The sequence below is a fragment of the Triturus cristatus genome, chromosome 4_1 (assembly GCF_964204655.1).
Source record: "Triturus cristatus chromosome 4_1, aTriCri1.1, whole genome shotgun sequence".
Taxonomy (NCBI): Eukaryota; Metazoa; Chordata; class Amphibia; order Caudata; family Salamandridae; genus Triturus; species Triturus cristatus.
Genome location: NC_140585.1, coordinates 620,739,624 through 620,759,234, shown reverse-complemented (window position 1 = coordinate 620,759,234; position 19,611 = coordinate 620,739,624). Strand labels below are relative to the sequence as shown.

Here is a 19,611-nt window from a genome sequence, read left to right as displayed (position 1 = left end):
ACTCACGACCACCTGTCCAGCTGGAATATCCTCGGACTCCAATTCAATCTCTAGGTCAGAATCCGATTCTGCGATCGAGAAAGCCTTCTCTTCTTCCGCAGCTTTGGCTTCATGTTCGGATTCTTCTCCGAAGATATCCGGAGTATGTCGTTGCATTTCTCTTCGTAGTGCCAGACAAACTCAGAGTGTTTTCGATCAGAGTGACTGACAGGCCTCGCAATCTTCTTCCTTGTGTTCCGGGGAGAGGCTCAAGATGCAAACTTGGTGGAGATCGGTGCGAGGTACCAGGAGTGTCACAGAGGACATAATTGAAATGGAGTCTGTTCCATTGGCAGAAGGCTAGACCAACGTAGCTGGGCCCGAAGGCTGTCCACGATGCTTTCGATTGAAGAGGAGACTTTCCGGATCAAATGGATGTGCGGAGAGAGGGAAACGTGTATGATAACAATACTATTGAGGGTACAGTGCATTGCGCATGAGGGGAACATGAAGGACTGTTTTGAACCAGAGCGCAGCAATACACGTCTGAACCAGAAGGCGGAATGAAAACAATCACAATGGAGTCTATGGCCATGCGCACTATCCCCAAAAGGAGGAGTCACCTTACCTCGAGACTAGGAAAGATTTCTTCGGAGAAAAACAACTTGCAGACATCCAGCTCCAACACTAGAAGGCAGGAGTAAGCAAAGCATGAAAAGCATGTGTATCTACAGCACACATGCCTCGAACAAGATCTTCAGCAAAAAGCCCCTCTTTAGGGGCTCATTGGGCATTGCTGGGCCGGCCCATGGAGGAGCTAGCCCAACGATGAAGCAGGACCCCTACGGGTGGATAAACGCTCCTGCTGGGATATTTTCAATATCCCTTCCTGCCTGATTTGTTAGGTAACATGATTGGTGTTAAGCTTAACTCTTTGTAGGAACAGCACAATGTTTTGTTGGATATTATATATGTGGGACTGTATGTGCTAGACCTTGATTACTCCCTGCCTCTCATTCTATTTAACCACAGATTGCTTACCTTAAGAATATTCCCAAGGCATCAGACTGGATTCAGAAGCTTTAAAAGAAGTTCTCCTGCATGCCGACAGGTGGTGTTGTGCAGCTCTGCAGCAATGTCATTCCACTACGAAAGTGACTGGCGGAGACACATAAAACAACAACCCATGCACACTGATATCAGTTGCTTTCTAGGCTGCCCATGCCCTCAGATGCAGAGTCCATCGGCTGACTGGTGTGACCAGTGTGCAGATCTCCAACTTGGGACCTTTTTAGATGAAAAAGGAACCCAGCTTTCACAACAGGGAGGTGGGAGGTTCGGTATCAAATCTGCAGTTAGAGTAGTTTTTGATGGTAATTAACTGGTTATTCTGATGTACACGTCTAACTGCAGATTCCTCACTTTGTAAATAGATACAATTGCAGTACCTACCAAGTGGATGGGTCTGTAAACTGGATCAGATGAAAATGTCTTGCAGGATCAAGCAGGCAAAATGCCCCTCTTGATGGACCAGATTGTCGAAGCAGTAGTGCTTTGTGAATGTGTGTACAGACACTCACGTAGCAGCCTGACAAATGTCGAGAGCATGCACACCACAAGTTAGTGCAGTGGTAGCAGCTTTGGCCCTGGTGGAGGGAGCCTGCAAGGCTTCTGGACGTTGCTTCTTCGCCAGTCTATAGCAGGTCATTTTGCAGGGAACAATCCATCGAGACATGGTTTGTTTTTGCATTATGTTGTTCTCATTTGGTCAAGATAACCCTGCAAAGAGCTAGTCATCCACTCAATGCTCCCTGGTATAATCAATATAAATACTTAGTGCTATCTTAGGGTCCACACATGGAGTTTTTTTTCTTTTCCGCCTTAGAGGGATGAGGTGGAGCAAATAATGTAGGTAGGGTGACAACATGCTAGACACAAACAGGAATGACCACCTTCAGAATAGGGGATCTTCGATCATCAACACCAGCCTATCTGGGAAGCAAATGGAATAAGGTGGGTTGGCAGAAAGAGCCTGTAACTCAGTCATATATCTAGCCAATGTTATGGCAGTAGGAAAGACTGTCTTCAGTGTCAGAGGTCTTAAAGGACAATTGTGCAGTGACTTAAAAGGGATACACAAAAATAATGAGGACTAAGTTTAAGTTCCACTGAGGCATCACAACAGCTTTTAGGGATTCTACAGACAAATGTTGCAAACTTTTACTAAATCTAATAACAGGTAAGCTAAATAACCAGGGCTGATTAGCAACCGTGAAGAAGCCAAAAGAGAAAATAAATAGCCCATAACCAGGCCCAAGTCAAGTCCTTGAACTTCACACAACCTTGCTTGTAGTGGGTCAATTTGTCAGTCCACTTTTCTTTATTGTAATAGGACGATCCACCACTTTATAGCAACGACTGACGTACTCTGATTTTGAGGAAGTACACCTTGCTGCTAAGAGGACATCAACAACCTCAAGGGGAGGCACGAAGGTGGTCAACTGCTGCCACTCAATCTCCAAGCACGTAGAAGATGCAAATTGTTCAGGCCTGGTTCAGAACCCTACCCCTGCTTGCGCAACAGAAGATTCTGAAGTGACAGCTCGATCAAAGGACAGATGCTCATGCCCAGGAGTTCTGGGTACCACACTGTCCTGGCCCGTGCCTCTAGGATGACATGCGCTGAGTGTTCTTGATCTTCTTCAGAACCCAAGACAAGAGAGGCAGTGGCAATACAGAAGGTCCATGCTCCACTCTAGACTAAGTCTCAGAGAGAGCTGTTTTGTAAACTCCAAAACACAAAAATGCTGACACTGCACATTATTAGTAGTAGCGCTAAGATCGAGCCAGGGTTCTTCCCATTTCTCCCAAAAAGTGGTCATCACTCTGGTGACCCCTGTCTTTATCAAAGGACACCAAAACAACATATTACAAGTAAGACTGGCATTGGTTACCCGAGATACAGGACTGACTAACTCATTATGTATTAATACAAACTTGAATTGCTGCCATAAACAGTCTACGCAAAATATATGAATCTTTGAGAATCTTAAAACTGCAATTATGCCAATGGTTTTATCTCCCAAAAGAAAAATCTGCTTCAGAATAGTAACTGCTTATATGCCTTGCAAGTGTAATTATAGAGTACCACCACAACGTTAGAATGTATGTTTTGAGCTCAAACTACAGCCTCATCTACGCCCCTCTCAGTTAACTATTCCAGAACACTATATAGAATTTTTTTTCTTTTCAGTGATTCTTGTTTGAACTTATACAAATCGTTTCAGCACCATAATAGACAAATCTTGGTTTTCATTAAGGTCATAATATCGGGTTCTCAAACATAGTAAAAAGAGGGACAGTGAAATTTCATTTAGTACTCTGAAAGTGTGATTATTCCATTGAGATTGATATCTAACCATTTTGAAGTTCCGCTTTATTTATTTATAAAGTTTTATATAGCGCGAACATGACCACCGGGGGTATCAGAGCGCTTTACAATATATGTGGCAAGAGGGTACATGTAAACAACCAAGAGTAACCAAAGAGAAGGAATCATATACATAAAATATCACAGCAGGAGAAAATAAACAAAGTGATAATTACACAGTCATAGGTGTCCGAACATTCTCATGACCCTTAAAAGTCATGGTAAACACAGCTACAATTTCACAGTCAAAAGTGATCAAACATTCTCCTAAGTCATAAAATGTCAAGGCCATAATATACAAAGCGAAAATTCACAGACATGAAAAGTCCAAGCATTCAAATGGTCCAGGCCGCCGGGCCACTGAAAGCAAATGAGTTGTACAATCTATGGCTTTACCCCAAACCTTTGCAAGACTCTAGATTGCTCCAACATGGACAGTCATTTTCTGAACAGACAACCAGAAACAGAAGATGGTTCCACTGCTGATGACAACAACATATAATAGGCCATTCATGAAGGCAGCCATTGTAGTCAAAGTAAACCCTTCTAGGCAGTTTTACATTGGCATTCATTGAATAAAGAGCATTGTTGTCTTAAATCCACTGCAACCTCTTGCTAATGTGACCATCATTTCCCAAAACAATTCAGTAATGTCTTGTAACCCCTTAGCATACAAAGAGTTTCATTTGAAATAGGTGGCCAAATAAGAAGTTGTTGTCTGAATTTACTCCAAGGCAGCTGCTCTGTCTTCTACCCACTGTTCAATGATCTTTCGGTGAGCGTGCGCTGGAGTCGCACAACCAGTTTTTGTCTCTATTCTCAAGATCATGGGCTCGTAGTGTTCACCTGTAGATCCCTTCTTGAGCTCTGGGTCAGGAATGTGGTGGGCAGAGGGCTGTTGAATTTGAGCAGGGCAGGGATGTCTCAGTTGAGGTGGAAAGAAATTACAGGAGCAACACTCAGAGGCAGTAATTGAGAACTGTCTTGTTGCACAATCCATGATAGAGCCCTGAATTCAAAAGAGGAACCAAATTGAAGAGAGCCAGATTCCAGACAGCAGGAGAGTACATGCGTAACCGCTATTTTAAGGAGAGCAACCTCAAAAATAGTGTTTCACAGCTGATTGCGAATTCCACTTATGTGGTGCTCATCACCCCTACATTACAGTCTACTGCAGTGGTTCGTAACCTGTGTTCCAAGGACCCTTGGGGTCCACGATGCCTGATTATGGGCTACGCTAGGTCTACTCCGGGGACTGCGATTGATTTACAAAATGAAATATTAAGAATAATAAATTTGAATGAATACAGTATAAGGTGAATTTTAAACGTAAAACCTTTTCCTATATTTGAGAATTAAACAAAATATTACAATATTTGAGTATTGTTTTGCGGTATAAATGTTTCTCTACTATTGAGTATTTTTTTAGGTTTTAAATCATAGAAATTCCTTAAGTCATGGGTCCGTGGCTTCCAATATGGACTCAGTGAGGGGTCTGCCGATTCCAGTAGTGGTTCTGTGGGGGGGTCCACTGAAGTCCACTGAAGTCAAGAGATTAAAAAACGCTGGACTACTGTTTTTTTCCGGTTCCTATTTCTCATTTTTTAATGTTATTTATGCTTGTATCGTTTAATTTTTATTTTTAGATTTTGTATATACATTAAACCCAATTCTCAAATTATTTAAAGAAAATTGTTTTAATTGCTTAGTTACAAATCATGCATCTCCATTCCCTGGACTGCTATTTCTTCTCACAAAGCTTCACAGCATTTCACAAGTTTTGAACCTTTTGTGTATGCTATGCCAAGGATACAGCAGCCCATGGAACTGAGCGTTTTAATTCTATGTTAAAAAACTGAAATCACTGCATGGCAAATCAAGAACATTCCGGTGTGGATGTCAGTGAGCATATGCTGAAACTTCTCTCTTCATGCTCACTTTCCCAATACAGTTAACACAAAACAATGTGAAGCACGAATTATAAGTAATTGTGCCATTACCCCCATGAACAAGACCAGTCAGGTCGAAACATGGCAGAAGCCATGATAGAATAAAGGATATTTTGTATATACAATTTATGAGTGCCAGCTCCTATTCCTCCTGCGCAAACAGGGATCTTGGACTGGATAAATCACTGGGTAGCCTTAGTAAATACTCAGAATAGGTGCGCGAGGGCAGAGCTAGTTAAAATGAAGCCCTGGGGAAAATATATTTAATAAAATCCCTTTTAAACATTAAATTACCCGTTGATGTAAGAGTGGACGATGCAGTGGCAGACAGTAGTGTTAAGGTTGATGATATGCAGGTGACATAGTAGGGTTACACCGCAATGCTCCACATTAAACTAGAAAGCATATATATATATATTTTTTTTTTTTTAATTTATTTTGTTTTCACTGAAAAAACCATAGGTTTCACACATGTTATAGTTAGCTGGACATTTCACTCGTACAAAACCATTGAAATTCCCCCGTTATAGTTAGTTCAGCTAACTATAACTCGCGCGCCCGCAATCCACTGCTGATGACGTCACATATTACATCACTCATGACATGGTCAGTGACATCACTCATGACATCACTGATGACATCACTGATGACATCACTGATGACATCATCCAGTGAATATGTGTCTTTCTGAAAAATAAATATTTATTATATATGTATATCTAAAGGTTAATGGAAGAAAAAATGGGTAGATAAGTGTGTAAATGGATGGTTTTTTTTGGTAAAATTAATTGTATAAATGACTTCTTAACAGGATCTTAGTGAATACAAGTATTAGTGAGTAATATTTAAATATCTGTATCAGCGTCTTGCTTTGTGTATAAGTGGCTGCATGGGTTGGTGAGTAGCTACATGAGTGTGTATATGGGTTAATAGTTCATTTTTAGAGTATCAGTATGAGTATCTGTATGGTTCAGTGGGGGATATTACTTAGCGTATGGATGCATAAATGAGTGACTCACTGTATGTATTTTGAAGACAGTATGTGAGCAGGACAAGTGTGTATGGGTGAGTAAGAGAGTGAATGACTGTCTCAATAGTGTCTTTATGAGTAAGACCATATGTTTTGAACTAGTATATGTGAGTATTGATGTATATAAGTGAGGATATATGAGAGTGAGAGATTGGAAGAGTTCCTGTATAAATAAGTATGTGTTTCTACAAGTGATTGTTTTAGAGAGTAAGTATGTGTACGTTTCTGTAGAAGTAAGTGTACTGGTGTGTGTATAGCTGTACATGCAAGTAAATGGATGTATATTTGCATGTGTGAGTATGTGTGTGAGTAACTATGTATGAAAGTAGGTGTGTAACAGGATGTATAGGTTTATGAGTACATATGATGACTGAGTACATTTATGAGTGACTATATAGAAGTGTTGATGAATGAGTGGATGCGTATGTAGATTTTGGAATTACTGAATCGGTTGTTCTAAATGGTATTGGTATCTCTATAGTTTTCATAACCTTAGTTTGTATTTTTCAATGTGTGTATCAAAGTTTATATTCGGATAAGAGGAGGTCTGCCACTCTTACACAAGGATGATGTCATCAGTGATGTCATCAGTGATATAATTTGAGATGTCATCAGTGATGTCATGAGTGATGTCACTGACCATGTCATGAGTGATGTAATATGTGACGTCATCAGCAGTGGATTGCGGGCGAGCGAGTTATAGTTAGCTGAACTAACTATAACGGGGGAATTTCAATGGTTTTGTACGAGTGAAATGTCCAGCTAACTATAACATGTGTGAAACCTATGGTTTCTTCAGTGAATTTGCAAGGTTTTTTAAATGCTAATTCCTAACTATAACGTGTGTGAAACCTATGGTTTTTTCAGTGAATTTGCAAGGTTTTTTAAATGCTAATTCCTAACTATAACGTGTGTGAAACCTATGGTTTTTTCAGTGAATTTAAGGTTTTTTAAATGCTAATTCCTAACTATAACGTGTGTGAAACCTATGTTTTTTTCAGTGAATTTGCAAGGTTTTTTAAATGCTAATTCCTAACTATAACGTGTGTGAAACCTATGGTTTAAGTGAATTTGCAAGGTTTTTTAAATGCTAATTTATGAATGTATTATATTTTTTAAATATTTATTGTACAATAAGCTACCTATGTATATAGTTACAGATGGACTGTATCCTGTAATATGGAATGGCTCAGCTCTTTTTATTTTAATTTGGATAAAGTTGAACAGCATAGTTAACCATTTTTTTTAATGGTTTTTGACCGTGCGCGGTGCCCGCATGCGTACATGCTCCGTGTGTGCATGCGTACGTGCTCCACGTGCACATGCGTACGTGCTCCGTGCGCGCGTGCTCCGTAAGCGCATGCGCGCGTGCTCCGTACGCGCATGCACGCATGCGCGCATGCTTGCGTGCTCCGTGCGCGCACGGCAAGTCATGTGATTAAGAAGCAACACTTTTCATTGGTTCATAGTAGTTTCAGTTCCAGAATCTTCCAACACCACACCCACTCCCCTCATTATTTCTTCTGATTCCCTGGGAGAAGGAGCTGATCAGCTTTTCCAGCACTCCAGTACTTGAGAATGGCAGAGCAGCAGTCATCTTCTGGGAGTGAGCAGGAGACCCTTGTGCCACAGAGGCAGAGGAAACAGAAAGACTCTTTTATATGGCAATTTTTTACATTTCCAGATGGGCAGAACAAGGTGAATGCTCCGAAAGTCACCTGCACTATTTGTGGTGTTGTTTTATCAAGAGGAGATCCTAAAAAGAAATACTCTTAGTATTTTCACTATGATCAGGCACGTTAAAGGAGTACATCCTGTGGCTTATGCTCGAGCTGCTAGAGAAAACCCACCAGCAGCTCAACCGAGCACATCCGCAGCAGCTCAGCCGAGCACATCATCGGCAGCTCAGCCGAGCACATCATCTGCGGCGGCAGCTTCACCTGCTTCTGTTCCTCTGGATATGCACCCTCTGTTCCAGAGGGTGCATATACGGTGCAATGCGTGCAATGCTCTTCTCTCTTATGGTGACACCAGCATTCACCAAATAGAGAGCAAGATACAGCAGCACACATTCGGCACCCCATAATTTTTTCTCATTTTTTTGTTGCTCTGTTCCTCAATTAACACAACGGCTCTTTTTAGAGTCACCTAACATGTAAACACTTAAATTTGATTTTTAATTCTATTTTTTTTATGATTTTTTTCCGCCGTGCGTGCACCGTGCGCACACCTCGCGATTTTTTGAAAAAAAATTAAATGTTTTTTTCACCCTTCGGGGTCCTTCAGGGACCCCCTGACAAAGGCTAGGGGGTCAGGAACTCTGTACCCTGCCCCCTTTTCACATTCTCCACCTTTCTTTTTCACTGTCACACACAAAATGGCGGCCGACACTTCCTGATTTCAACCGATTCGAATGTTGACTGACATGTAACCACCAATCAGAATTACGCTCGCGCACGTTAGGGTGCGCGCACCATGCGCGCTTATAGATATTTATGTACTTTTAACTGCAATTTTCTCAGGAACTACTGAACAGATTGACACCATATATGCAAAAGGCACATCCCTGACCTGAGGACTACCTCTTTGCCAAATTTCAAGTAATTCTGTTCAGCCGTTCGGGCTATACCTTCGACTAAAGGTCCTATGGGAAAATGCATGGGGAAAACGCGTTTTGGGACCCCCCTTTTTTCTCGGCCCCCGCTTGACGAATCACCAGAGACTTTCAGGGTAGGAGCTGAGCGAGCGCCCCATTAGTTTTGAAAATTTCGCGAGGATTCGTCAACCGGCGCCAAAGTTATTCAAAATAGAATTTTCAGATTTCCTATGGAAACTCGGTCCTAACTGGAACTATCTACTGGCGACCGCCAGTAGATTATATATATGTGTGTATATATATATATATATATATATATATATATATATATATATATATATATATATATATATATATATATATATATATATATATATATATATATATATATATATATATCTCCACATATATATATATATATCTCCACATATATATATATATATATATATATATATATATCCACAAACAGCCCAGGGTTTGGTCGCCGGCGCCTTACTGTGGGGCGGTGCGTTATCTGGCAGGGCCACGCCGGTAACCATGTATCCAATTTTTGCCGCAGCAAAGAAGGATCGCACACACACGGGATTTAGGTTGATGGCGGTTTATTAATGCAAGATGATTATTGCCATGCCCCTTCATTGCCAGGGGCATGGCAATAATCATCTTGCATTAATAAACCGCCATCAACTTAAATCCAGAGTGTGTGCGATCCTTCTTTGCTGCGGCAAAAATTGGATATATATATGTAAAAACCAAAAAGTATGCGCACCACAGCTTGGCTGAAATTTTAATTCCGCTTTGCAACTGTAATGTTGATTAAACATTAACTGAAACCCTAGTCCCGATTGTGCCCCCACTTGTGGAATGTTATGTGGAATACAGCCACCATTCACCGACTTATCCAGCCAATCAGCTTCAATGGTGAGTTACCGATCTCCTCTTTCAGGCCATCGACTGCAGTCACGGAGTGAAAACGCTGAAAGAAGAACGCGTTAGGACTTCGAGCACTAGCGTGACTTCTGTAACTGCTTATTGTTATGTCATACACACACTTCTTTCAGACTTGTGAGAAAATATAATAACATCAAAATAGTTAAGGTGGTGGTGTTAAAGAGCAGTTAATCTACCGATTTCATGAAAATACAGTTTTTTTCTATTCCCAGGAGCTTTCCATCAAATGACCTAAGATTAGAGAACCAGTCGGTAAAAGATGCCCCTCCATAAATGACCAGCTCACAGTGTGAAACGAACTCCCCTGAAGGGCAGCATATGTAGTACAAATTTGTTTTTGGAGAGGTTTTACTGTTGTTGTTTATTAGCACTTGTATAGTCGCCATTTGCATGGCATCCCTGTGATTTCGTAGCCCAGGGTCCGACTAAATAAATGTTTCCCTACCAGACTGGTTTTGACTCGGTTGTGCTGGGGTTAGCACTCACTTTACCGAATCTGACACTTTTAAGCAGATGTAGCTTGTGGTTTTCAGCACGAGAGACTAGAGGACTGATCCAGAATGCTCGCAAGTTATTTGCTTGGCAGAAGCTGTTAGAATTATAAGGTGTGTGTATATCACAGATATGCAGGAAGCACGTTGCCATCCACGGGATCACACTTGTTTAATATGCAGATGAAAAGATGGTCACCAATGACGAAGGTCCAATATTTCACAATAATCCAGATGGAAGGGAAGGGGTGCTGCAGATACCGCAAGCTACATTTGCCCTTATAGTTTGGAGGCTTAGTTTTCGACGAGCATGTTTTTAGATCGTAATTTTAGATGTTATAAAGTTTTGTACTTCCCTACAGATCTACCCGAATCTGAATAATATTCGATGAAGATACTGTTCTTGCATGAGTAAAGTGGTTTGTTTTCCTACGGCAGTGCAAGCCCTACAAATATATTTAGGGGTCTAGAACGGAAGAATAGCATACCTAACAAGCATTTGCAATGCAATAGGTCTCGCATTTGTGAGAGTTTAAGCTATTGGCATTGCAAATGACTGCGTTTTATTTATCTGTTTTGATAATTAACACCTAAATAAAAAGCATTATCATTTACAATTCCAATAGCTCAAACTCTTGAAAATACGTATGATTATTGTACTTAATTTCTTCATTATAGCGCCTCAAACGCTTCTGGCCACTTTGATGCTAGTGACAGGCAGTCACGTGCAGCATTTGCGTTTATGGTTTAATAACGGTGCATATACCTTTGGTGGAACTGGCGTCCGAAGTGGCCAAGGAGCAGGAAACGTAAGCGGAGCCACAGACACTTTAAAATCATCATAAACTCGTCCCCACTGAAATACGCCTGGCCCTATGTGAATAACTGCATGTTTTGTTTATAATGTGTACTAGAGTTCAATTAGCATATTACAAACACAAGGAACCCGTTATATATTCAAGGAGTGACTGAGGCCAGAGCTGCCGACTTTGGAGTTGGGAACTAGGTTCAAGTCTCAGCGTCAGCTTAACATCCTGCGATTCTGGTCAAATCACTTCATCTCCCCGTGTCTACCATGAATCAATGTGTTTAACGTAACTGGTGCTCATGTCAAGCGCTCTGACACCTTCTGGTCGAGTTAGCACTAAAAAAAACTGTAAAAAGGAAAAAAAGCACGTAATTGGCACACCGTATTTGTGCACATACTCCAGTATACGTATGTAGGGATGGTGATGTGCCCGATATTTCGAGTGACAAAGTTTGGCAAAGGTTAAGCTGCGGCGTGCCTTATGCAATCTCTGAGTTAACGCGTAAACCCAGATCAGAGTACACATTTTTCTAGGGAACTCATTTTGCACGAACTACGATTTCACAGAACTGAAATACTTATAAAAGATTTCCACGATATGGAACAAAGCTGTTGTTAAATCTTGTTAGTTTTCAAACCTGCGACGTCCAAATGGGAGAATTAGCGGCAGTGATTTAAAAAGTTCAAGCTAGATCTGAGCTTCGCCGAGTATGACAGGCTTACCACAAGAAACAAAAGCCTTTAATTCAGTCTCTCTGCCAAGTGATGACGTGTACACGGGCAAGTGGGGCAACCTTAGATGTAGAGAGGAACAGCTGCTCCGGCGATATATTTAATTTTCCTGGTTTAAAGTGCGTAGGGCTTTCATTTTCGTTTCATGTCGGAATCACGTGCAGGGCTGCCCCCTAGAGGATCCGACTAGAACGCACCACCGAAATGCAAGATAATAACACTACCCAGGACAGAAGGGAGGGAGCTTCTCCATGCCCCTTTTGAATGGAAAAATGGGGGAGGGGGAAGGAGAGAGGCACTTTATACCTAGACTAAACAAGTTGAATACGACAAGTCGCCATTTTTAAAGTAGGAGCGCGCATGGAGCGCTGCAATTAAAAGGAAGACAAAAGTAGCGTGTGTCTTCCCGTGGGCGGGAAAGCGGGCTTTGAAACGGCAAGGGGCGGGGGAGCGCATTCCAGGCGGGGGAGCGGACCCTTTGAAGTAGGTGCACGTGCCAGTGGGCTGAAGCGCTTCCCAAAAGTGGATTGCATGGCGGCACGATGCACGTGATTGTGCGCGTGCTCGCCATGCAATCCACTTTTGGGAGCACTTTTAGGAGCCCCTTACTAGAGTCTCGCATAGCGATTGCTACGCAATGGCTAGGCGAGACCTAAAAATCAAATCAATTTTATATAAGCAATGCATTCAAGTTAGATTGGGCACATCAGTACATATGAAAATCTGGAAAGAATAGGACTTTCTTACCTTTTATAGCGGCTTGATACTGTCTTTGATGTTTCCTACATGTAAACAAAAATTACATACCATTATTTCAATTTCAAAACGAAACCTCACATCCATTTTTAACTTGTGGCATTTGCAAATCACTATGTTTATGGCTAAACATGAATTGAACTTTTCAAAAGGGGTTTGGGGTGGTGCACCACCAATTTGCTTGTAAATATATTACACCAAGTGGTCAGTAGTTGGTACTCAAAAAGTCTTTATTTTAAGTTAATTGTCCAAACAAAGCCTCAATGAATTGAACTTTTACTCTGGTTCACCTTTGAGTAAACAACTGATGGAGCATAATTATTTAAGAAAATTTTGCTTGGTCAAATCCTGCTCACTGCGTGTGAATTACTAAATCATACTTAGAAATACATGATTAACATTGTGTCTCATTGAGCACAGAGTTTTTAAACTGCATTGTAAAAGCATGCATAAAAGGTTGCAAACTTGTAAAGTTCAGACATATACGATAAGAGAAAGAAAAACTACTAGTGTGTTTTGATAATGTGAAAAATAATGCAGTTGGTGGGTTTCTAGCAAAATATGATTTGAAAGGATTGCACTATTGAAATGAGACTTGCTATGTTTTCTCAAATGTAAATCTGAAACTGCACACAGAAGATGTTTACTAATGAAATATGATTAGACTACGCTTATGAAAATAGTGAAATGTTTATATATTAGTTTTCTTATGCGTTTATGTTTCTCAAATGTTTTAACGTTAGCACGTTTTCCTTAGAAAATGCTGATTTCTGTAGTTTTCCCAAGTAGGCCTGAAAATGTATTCGGTCTTTCCATTGTAGGCCTTAGAGAAACGCATTTTGTCCTTCATTATTTCCTTTGAATAAGAGTAAAATTCTGACTTGATTGATCTAGTTATACGTATTATCACCGAAGTTTCTTTTTTACAGTTTGAATATCCTCTCTCTATGAATAATGTGTCAACCTTGTTGCAAGCTAACTCGGAAGCTAGCACGTGGACATGTTATGTTACAAGTGTGCTTCCTATTTCCAAGGTGAAATGAATATTGTGCATTCTTAAAAAACTATAGACAGAGAACAAAGGTATTAAGAGTGGGTTCCGGACGAATTGGGCTGGAGAATGATCATTCCACAATCACACCATGGTTCTCAACCAATAGAATCATGCAGAATTTTGTAAAAGATACTTTGTGGGCTGGAACCGTGGACATTTCGAGGTATAATTGCTTTGTGGGAAAAGGATGTGTGCGGCTATTTTCCTTGCAATTCTGACTATCCTGAACTGAACTCTACTGAAGTTTCACCATGTACTTCATCAGCTGGTGAAGTTGGGCAGGCTATACTTTTTGCCTGAAGGATTAGCTATTCAGCCTACTGCACGCTGTGCTTTAGTCCATGCTTGCTTATCGGTCCAGATAATCAACAAATGAACTTTGGTTTGAATGATTCCTGAAGTTGCATACTGAAATTGTAATGTGTATTCTTTTTTTCTCTCCACTCACACCACACGTTATTTGATTTATGATGTATTTTACTTTGAACTGTAATTGTGTTGTGATTTTACCTGGATTCAATTGAATAACCAAGTAATGAAAATTCAAAAGTACTTGTGTATGTTGACAATTCATCTTATAGTTTAGATAAAAGTGCCTTGATAACTATTCTGAGTTTGTCGTATTTATTGATGATATTATTGATAAGATATGGTTATTGATTATAGTTGTTAGATAGGCATTTCTTCATTACAGGTCCTCATGAAGAAATTACTTCCGTCTCTAATTATCTGAGACCCTATTAGCTCTTACAAAGATCTATCGGAGGACCTCATGATTTGTAAGTGGTAATAGAGTTTCTATGGGCCAAACTCTGATGTTGTGAATTTCTTTACCGAGGTTTGAGTTTATGGTATCTTGGGTAACTCATGTCTGTACCTACAAATTTTACACCGCTTCCGCTGGATCACAACTCAATCATTTGCCTACCAATAACCCAGAATTAGGGGGGTACAAAGACATTTGACAACATTACCAGATGATACATTAGGACCCAGGGATTCTCTGCAATTTATTAGGGAGTAGTCAAGCCATAAAGGTTTCAATCCCGAATGGTGAATTGAGAAATATCAGATATGGGTTTTCAGTCCTCATGCGATGAGCCACTATGTCTGTGTATTTGACCCTCATTAAACAATCACAAACTAGCAACTTTTAACTTGGCATAGTTTGAGCATCAATGTTGACGATCAAAAAATCCAGTTATATTAAATCCTAAAGGTTTTGAAGCACCGACACTGAGGTGGCTTCTTGGTACTGATACTCTGCAAAAAAAGTTGAGATATGGTTACTCAGAAACCTTGGGCTCAACTTGCTTTTAAGCATTCAGGCAAATAAATGGAAGGTGATTATCCATCTCAGATGAAATGCTCAGAAGGAACTCCACAGCTAGGCCACATAGAAAGGGAAGGCCTATCTTTTTAATGTGCGGCACCACCAGAAGATTACTAGTGGGGTATATCATGAAGAACAGTAGACATATACTGGGTGAATTTAGTTTGAAGAAACCAAATGAAGAGCAGAGGTTGATACACTGACTATGTACAAGAACAAAGATATTTCTCCAGTGGATATAAAGCGAAAGGAGATTTCGGAGGAGAGATAGGCTAATGTTCGTCAGTGCAGGCAAGTAGGCAGATAATTATGTTCTGAATATGAAAATTCTCAAACCGGTAAGGTGGCAGACTCCGAAGCAATCTATTTATATATACATGAACCAATAATTAAGGACTGCATTAGAGACAAAATGAGAAGCCAAATGTCAACTTCTGCTACCGTAATTGCTTTAGACTTACAAAGGAGAGAAAAGCGACATCTAGGAAAGTCTCTATGAAACTTCCATAGTTTCTCGATTTTCAATATGGAGGTGGTAGGAAATAAAGTGAAGAAATTTCACACTGGCACCACAAACCTAATAAAAAAATGTCTAGGCCACGGAGAAAGGTGGATTAGTTGCCCGTCTCATCTAATTCTGCTGTTGAACTTACATGAAAGGTCATAAAAATATGTTTTAAAACAGATTAGACGTGCGGACAAAGTTTTCACCCATCAAGTGAGTAAATATGTTGTAGCTGTATGTTTTCTTTAATATTCATGTCTAATCTGAAAGCTACATTCTTGTTTTTTTTATGATAAGTACCTGGATTCTGACCTTTTTTTTTTTTTAACCCTACCACTATGCTCAAGAAGGCCATGTGATTGCAGGTAAGTATCAGGATGTGGATATCCCGCCAGAACAACCCCCCTAATTTTTATCTGAAGCAGTGGCAATTTGTCTTTTCTTTTCAAATCCATGTTGAAATTACTTTTTATCTGGAATGCTCCCAAGTGTTAGCTGTCCCCTCCTCCTAGATGAAAATCCCAAATGGCTAAATTCACTGACTTTAAAGTACTATTCAATTCAATTCAATTAGCTTTATTCGGCAATTAAGTCATAAAAGCACATTTACAAACATTACATATAAATACATATAAATTATCTAAAATATTAAAATTGCAATTAAATATGTAAATAGCCGTCAAGCTTGATTACTTTTTTTAAGAAAGGTGAATAAAAAGCAAGACATGAGAATGAGACCAGCCCATATCAACTTATAATATACAGGCGGCAGCTAGACATAACTTTATAAACCCGATACTTTAGCTGTATACGTGAGGTAGTTACTGCAAGAAATATTTACAGGATACAATGCTATTACACGGGGGGAAAATTGGCGATTTACCTCAGAGCTTTTGATCTTATACTCCAGGCCCACCCCAGAAACTTAGCCACTGCTATACATATTGGGGGAGCAGGATCTGTGCACAGAATGCGAAGGGCAATAGCATATCTTCTGATACCCAAAAGCTTACAAATAGGTTGTAGCCATTTTTTCCGGGGAACCACGTACATTGGGCAGAAAAATAATACGTGTCCAATGTTCTCACATACTTCAACACATCTGTAACATTTATCATTGTTGGTACCTTGCCTCCCCCATCTGAGAGTGAATTCTGCGACGGGTAGTGTTCCCACCCGCAACTGGAAATATAACTTGTGGTCAGAGGTTTTTTCAATAATATCCCAGTACTTCTTTAGCTGGGGATGAGCTTTTAGATCAAGAAAGCGGGATGTTAGATGGGTAGAAAGGCCTTGGGTGGTTTCCAGCTTGTAAACCCATTCCCAATACATCTTTTTCAGGTTTTCTTTAGATGGGAAAACAGTGTTTGCAGGGTTTTTCCAAAGTTCAATTAGGCCTATACTGCCCAAGAGAGATTTTATCCCAAGCAGCCATGATATTTTTTGGGACCTGTCAGATTCTATAATATCCGCAAAGCCACTCCTATAATGAATTAGTTCATCAGTACACCAGAGACGACGCCAATATAATACTGGACGTAGCTTCACCAGATGTTCCAAAGGTTTTTTGCCCAAATCCAATAATAAGGGTAGCAGTGGTGTACTGGGAGGAAGGTTTGTGACTTTACGCAAAAATGCGTTTTCTAAAGCCTTCAAACTATTCAAATTATTAAAGCCCCAGAGCTCGGCCCCGTAGAGGCACGAGCCCAGGACCTTAGTTCCATAGATTTCTATGGCTGGGGAGATTGGCTTTGTGAGTGAGGTTTTGAATCTAGTCAGCAAGGCCCCCGCTTTTTGCTTATGTTGTAGCACTGCGCGGTCTATTTGATTTCCCCATCGCATATCTTTTTGTAGTGATATCCCCAGATATATAAATGAAGTAACTTCCTCCAAGGGTGACTTGTTCATGTATATTTTCCCTTTAAAGGATTTTGATCCATTGAATGACATGAACTTCGTCTTCCCCGTGTTTACTTCCAGACCCCTTTCTGTGCAGAATTCTTCAAAACACCCGACAGCCTTTTGCAGGCCGCTAGGGGTCTTAGAAATAATCAGCGTGTCATCCGCAAACGTGAGGATAGGGATGCGCACTCCTGCCAGAACCGGCGCATCGGTGGGGGTCTGCGAGAGCCGACCGGCCACCCCATTGACAAAAAGCGAGAACAGAACAGGGTCGGCGCCAGGACGCACCCCTGCCTCACTCCTCTGCCAACCGGGAAGTCCTCAGTCACCTCTCCCGCACCCCCCCACCGCACCCTGGCAACATTTCCCTCATGCAAGCGGATGATCACAGTGAGAAGTTCGGGTGCAATTCCTAGTTGCATCAGGACCTGCCAGAGCTTGCTTCTTGGGACCAAATCAAATGCTGCTTTTAGGTCCACAAAGACCGCATAAAGGGCACCGTTTCCCAAGACCACCGTCTTCCAATATGGGTTGACAAAACGGAAGACTTGGTCAATTGTACTTATCCGGGAACGGAACCCTGCCTGCATTGGGCTTAAAATGTTATGGTCATCCATCCAAGATTGAGTTATGTGGAGAAACATGCGGCCTATGAATTTCATATTCAATTAAGGAAAAAGAAAATCAGGGTTGGTGATACAGGGTTTGTATTCTTTGGTAAGGGACAGAAAAGGACAATCCACTTGGACATTTGCAACAGAGTAGCACTATAAAACACAAAGCAGCTCAGGTTGCCTTGCACCCCCAGGAGAAATTGCCCCGTGAGTATTTGAAGAGTAAGCATCAAATCTTCTGCTATCGCTTTTTTTCAGAACAGAGAATACATCATTTGATGCAGATGGCCAGAGGATGGACATCATTTGTCAAGGAGGGATGGTAATCTCTGGCACACTAGTTTATTTTCTCAAATCCTTTTGTAGGTATGTGCCCTTATAAACATGAGTATGTACATGCATGAAGTCATTATTTTAATATGCACTGGTCATATCTTAATGCAGAATTATCCCGTCATTAAAATGTTCTAACAATGCAGTTTTTACCAACAGCAGCATATTTGAATATGCCAGCGATTTTAGTCTAGACATTTAGTGTTAGTAAAGGCGACTTAGTTCAGTCAAAAGAGAGTGTGCCAAGATTGGCTGCACCGAGGTGCTCGTGGTCACAGCAGATTAATGAGATCTCAGGCTTTTTTGTAATATTTGTTTTATTTTTAAAAGAGGAAGTTCTTCCACAGAAGGATAACCTGGACCCCGGCAACTTCACCAACTATAGATGATTCATGCGCCTTCCTTTTCTCTGGAAATCAACTGAAAAAGTTGTGGCTACACAACGGCAAGACAAATTATACACATTTTGTATCACTTGCTATTATTGAACACCCTATGCAGCACAGAAACTGCAAACATCAAAGTTGTAGAGGTCTCTTCGTTCTAAAGATCCCTCACCTGTCTTTGACACACTTGCCAAACATCTTCTAAACAGACGTGAAATCCAGTAGCATTGGGCTTTAATGGTTTGCTTCTTTCTGATCATTAATACATCCACATGGGCACTTCAATTTCCCTGAAACTTAGAGTGAATTTTAGTGTACACCAAAGTTTAATCTTTTCACCAATAATGGAGCAGAAGTAACCTCATATGCTCATAACATCCAAATTCAGCTACCTTTGTCACTGAAATCCACAGTCTAAAACATTTTTTTTCTCCTCTCTGAAATCCATTGCCTGTGCCCACCTTCAGTTCCATTCAACAAACAGTTATAGACAACTGAAGAGACACCCAAATTCACATTTAGCACACCAATATTTGGAGCCTTACACTCTGAAAATGCTAAACCATCTGCGGCAATTTGACGTCTCCTTAAAATGTTATGCCCCCTACCATCTAAGTATCATCTTAACTTCCCTGAGCAAAAAAAGCCCCAACAAAAAGCCCCAACACAAGGAATGAGACTATAGACTCGGTGTTCTCTCCTCCATGGCTGGTTTCAATGCCCATTTCATCACCATCTAAAAATCAAATGATGATTCTCTCT

At 40.6% G+C, this 19,611-nt stretch overlaps 1 protein-coding gene across 3 annotated transcripts in view; it reads right to left on the bottom strand.

The window, feature by feature from the left end:
* PAWR (pro-apoptotic WT1 regulator) overlaps positions 1-19,611 on the bottom strand; it is a 358,133-nt gene that overhangs the window by 36,943 nt on the left and 301,579 nt on the right. For all 3 annotated transcript variants that reach the window (XM_085652993.1, XM_085652995.1, XM_085652994.1), the window contains exon 4: positions 12,714-12,748. In XM_085652993.1, coding sequence (XP_085509119.1) covers positions 12,714-12,748 — 35 coding nt within the window. The remainder of the gene's footprint in view (positions 1-12,713; positions 12,749-19,611) is intronic.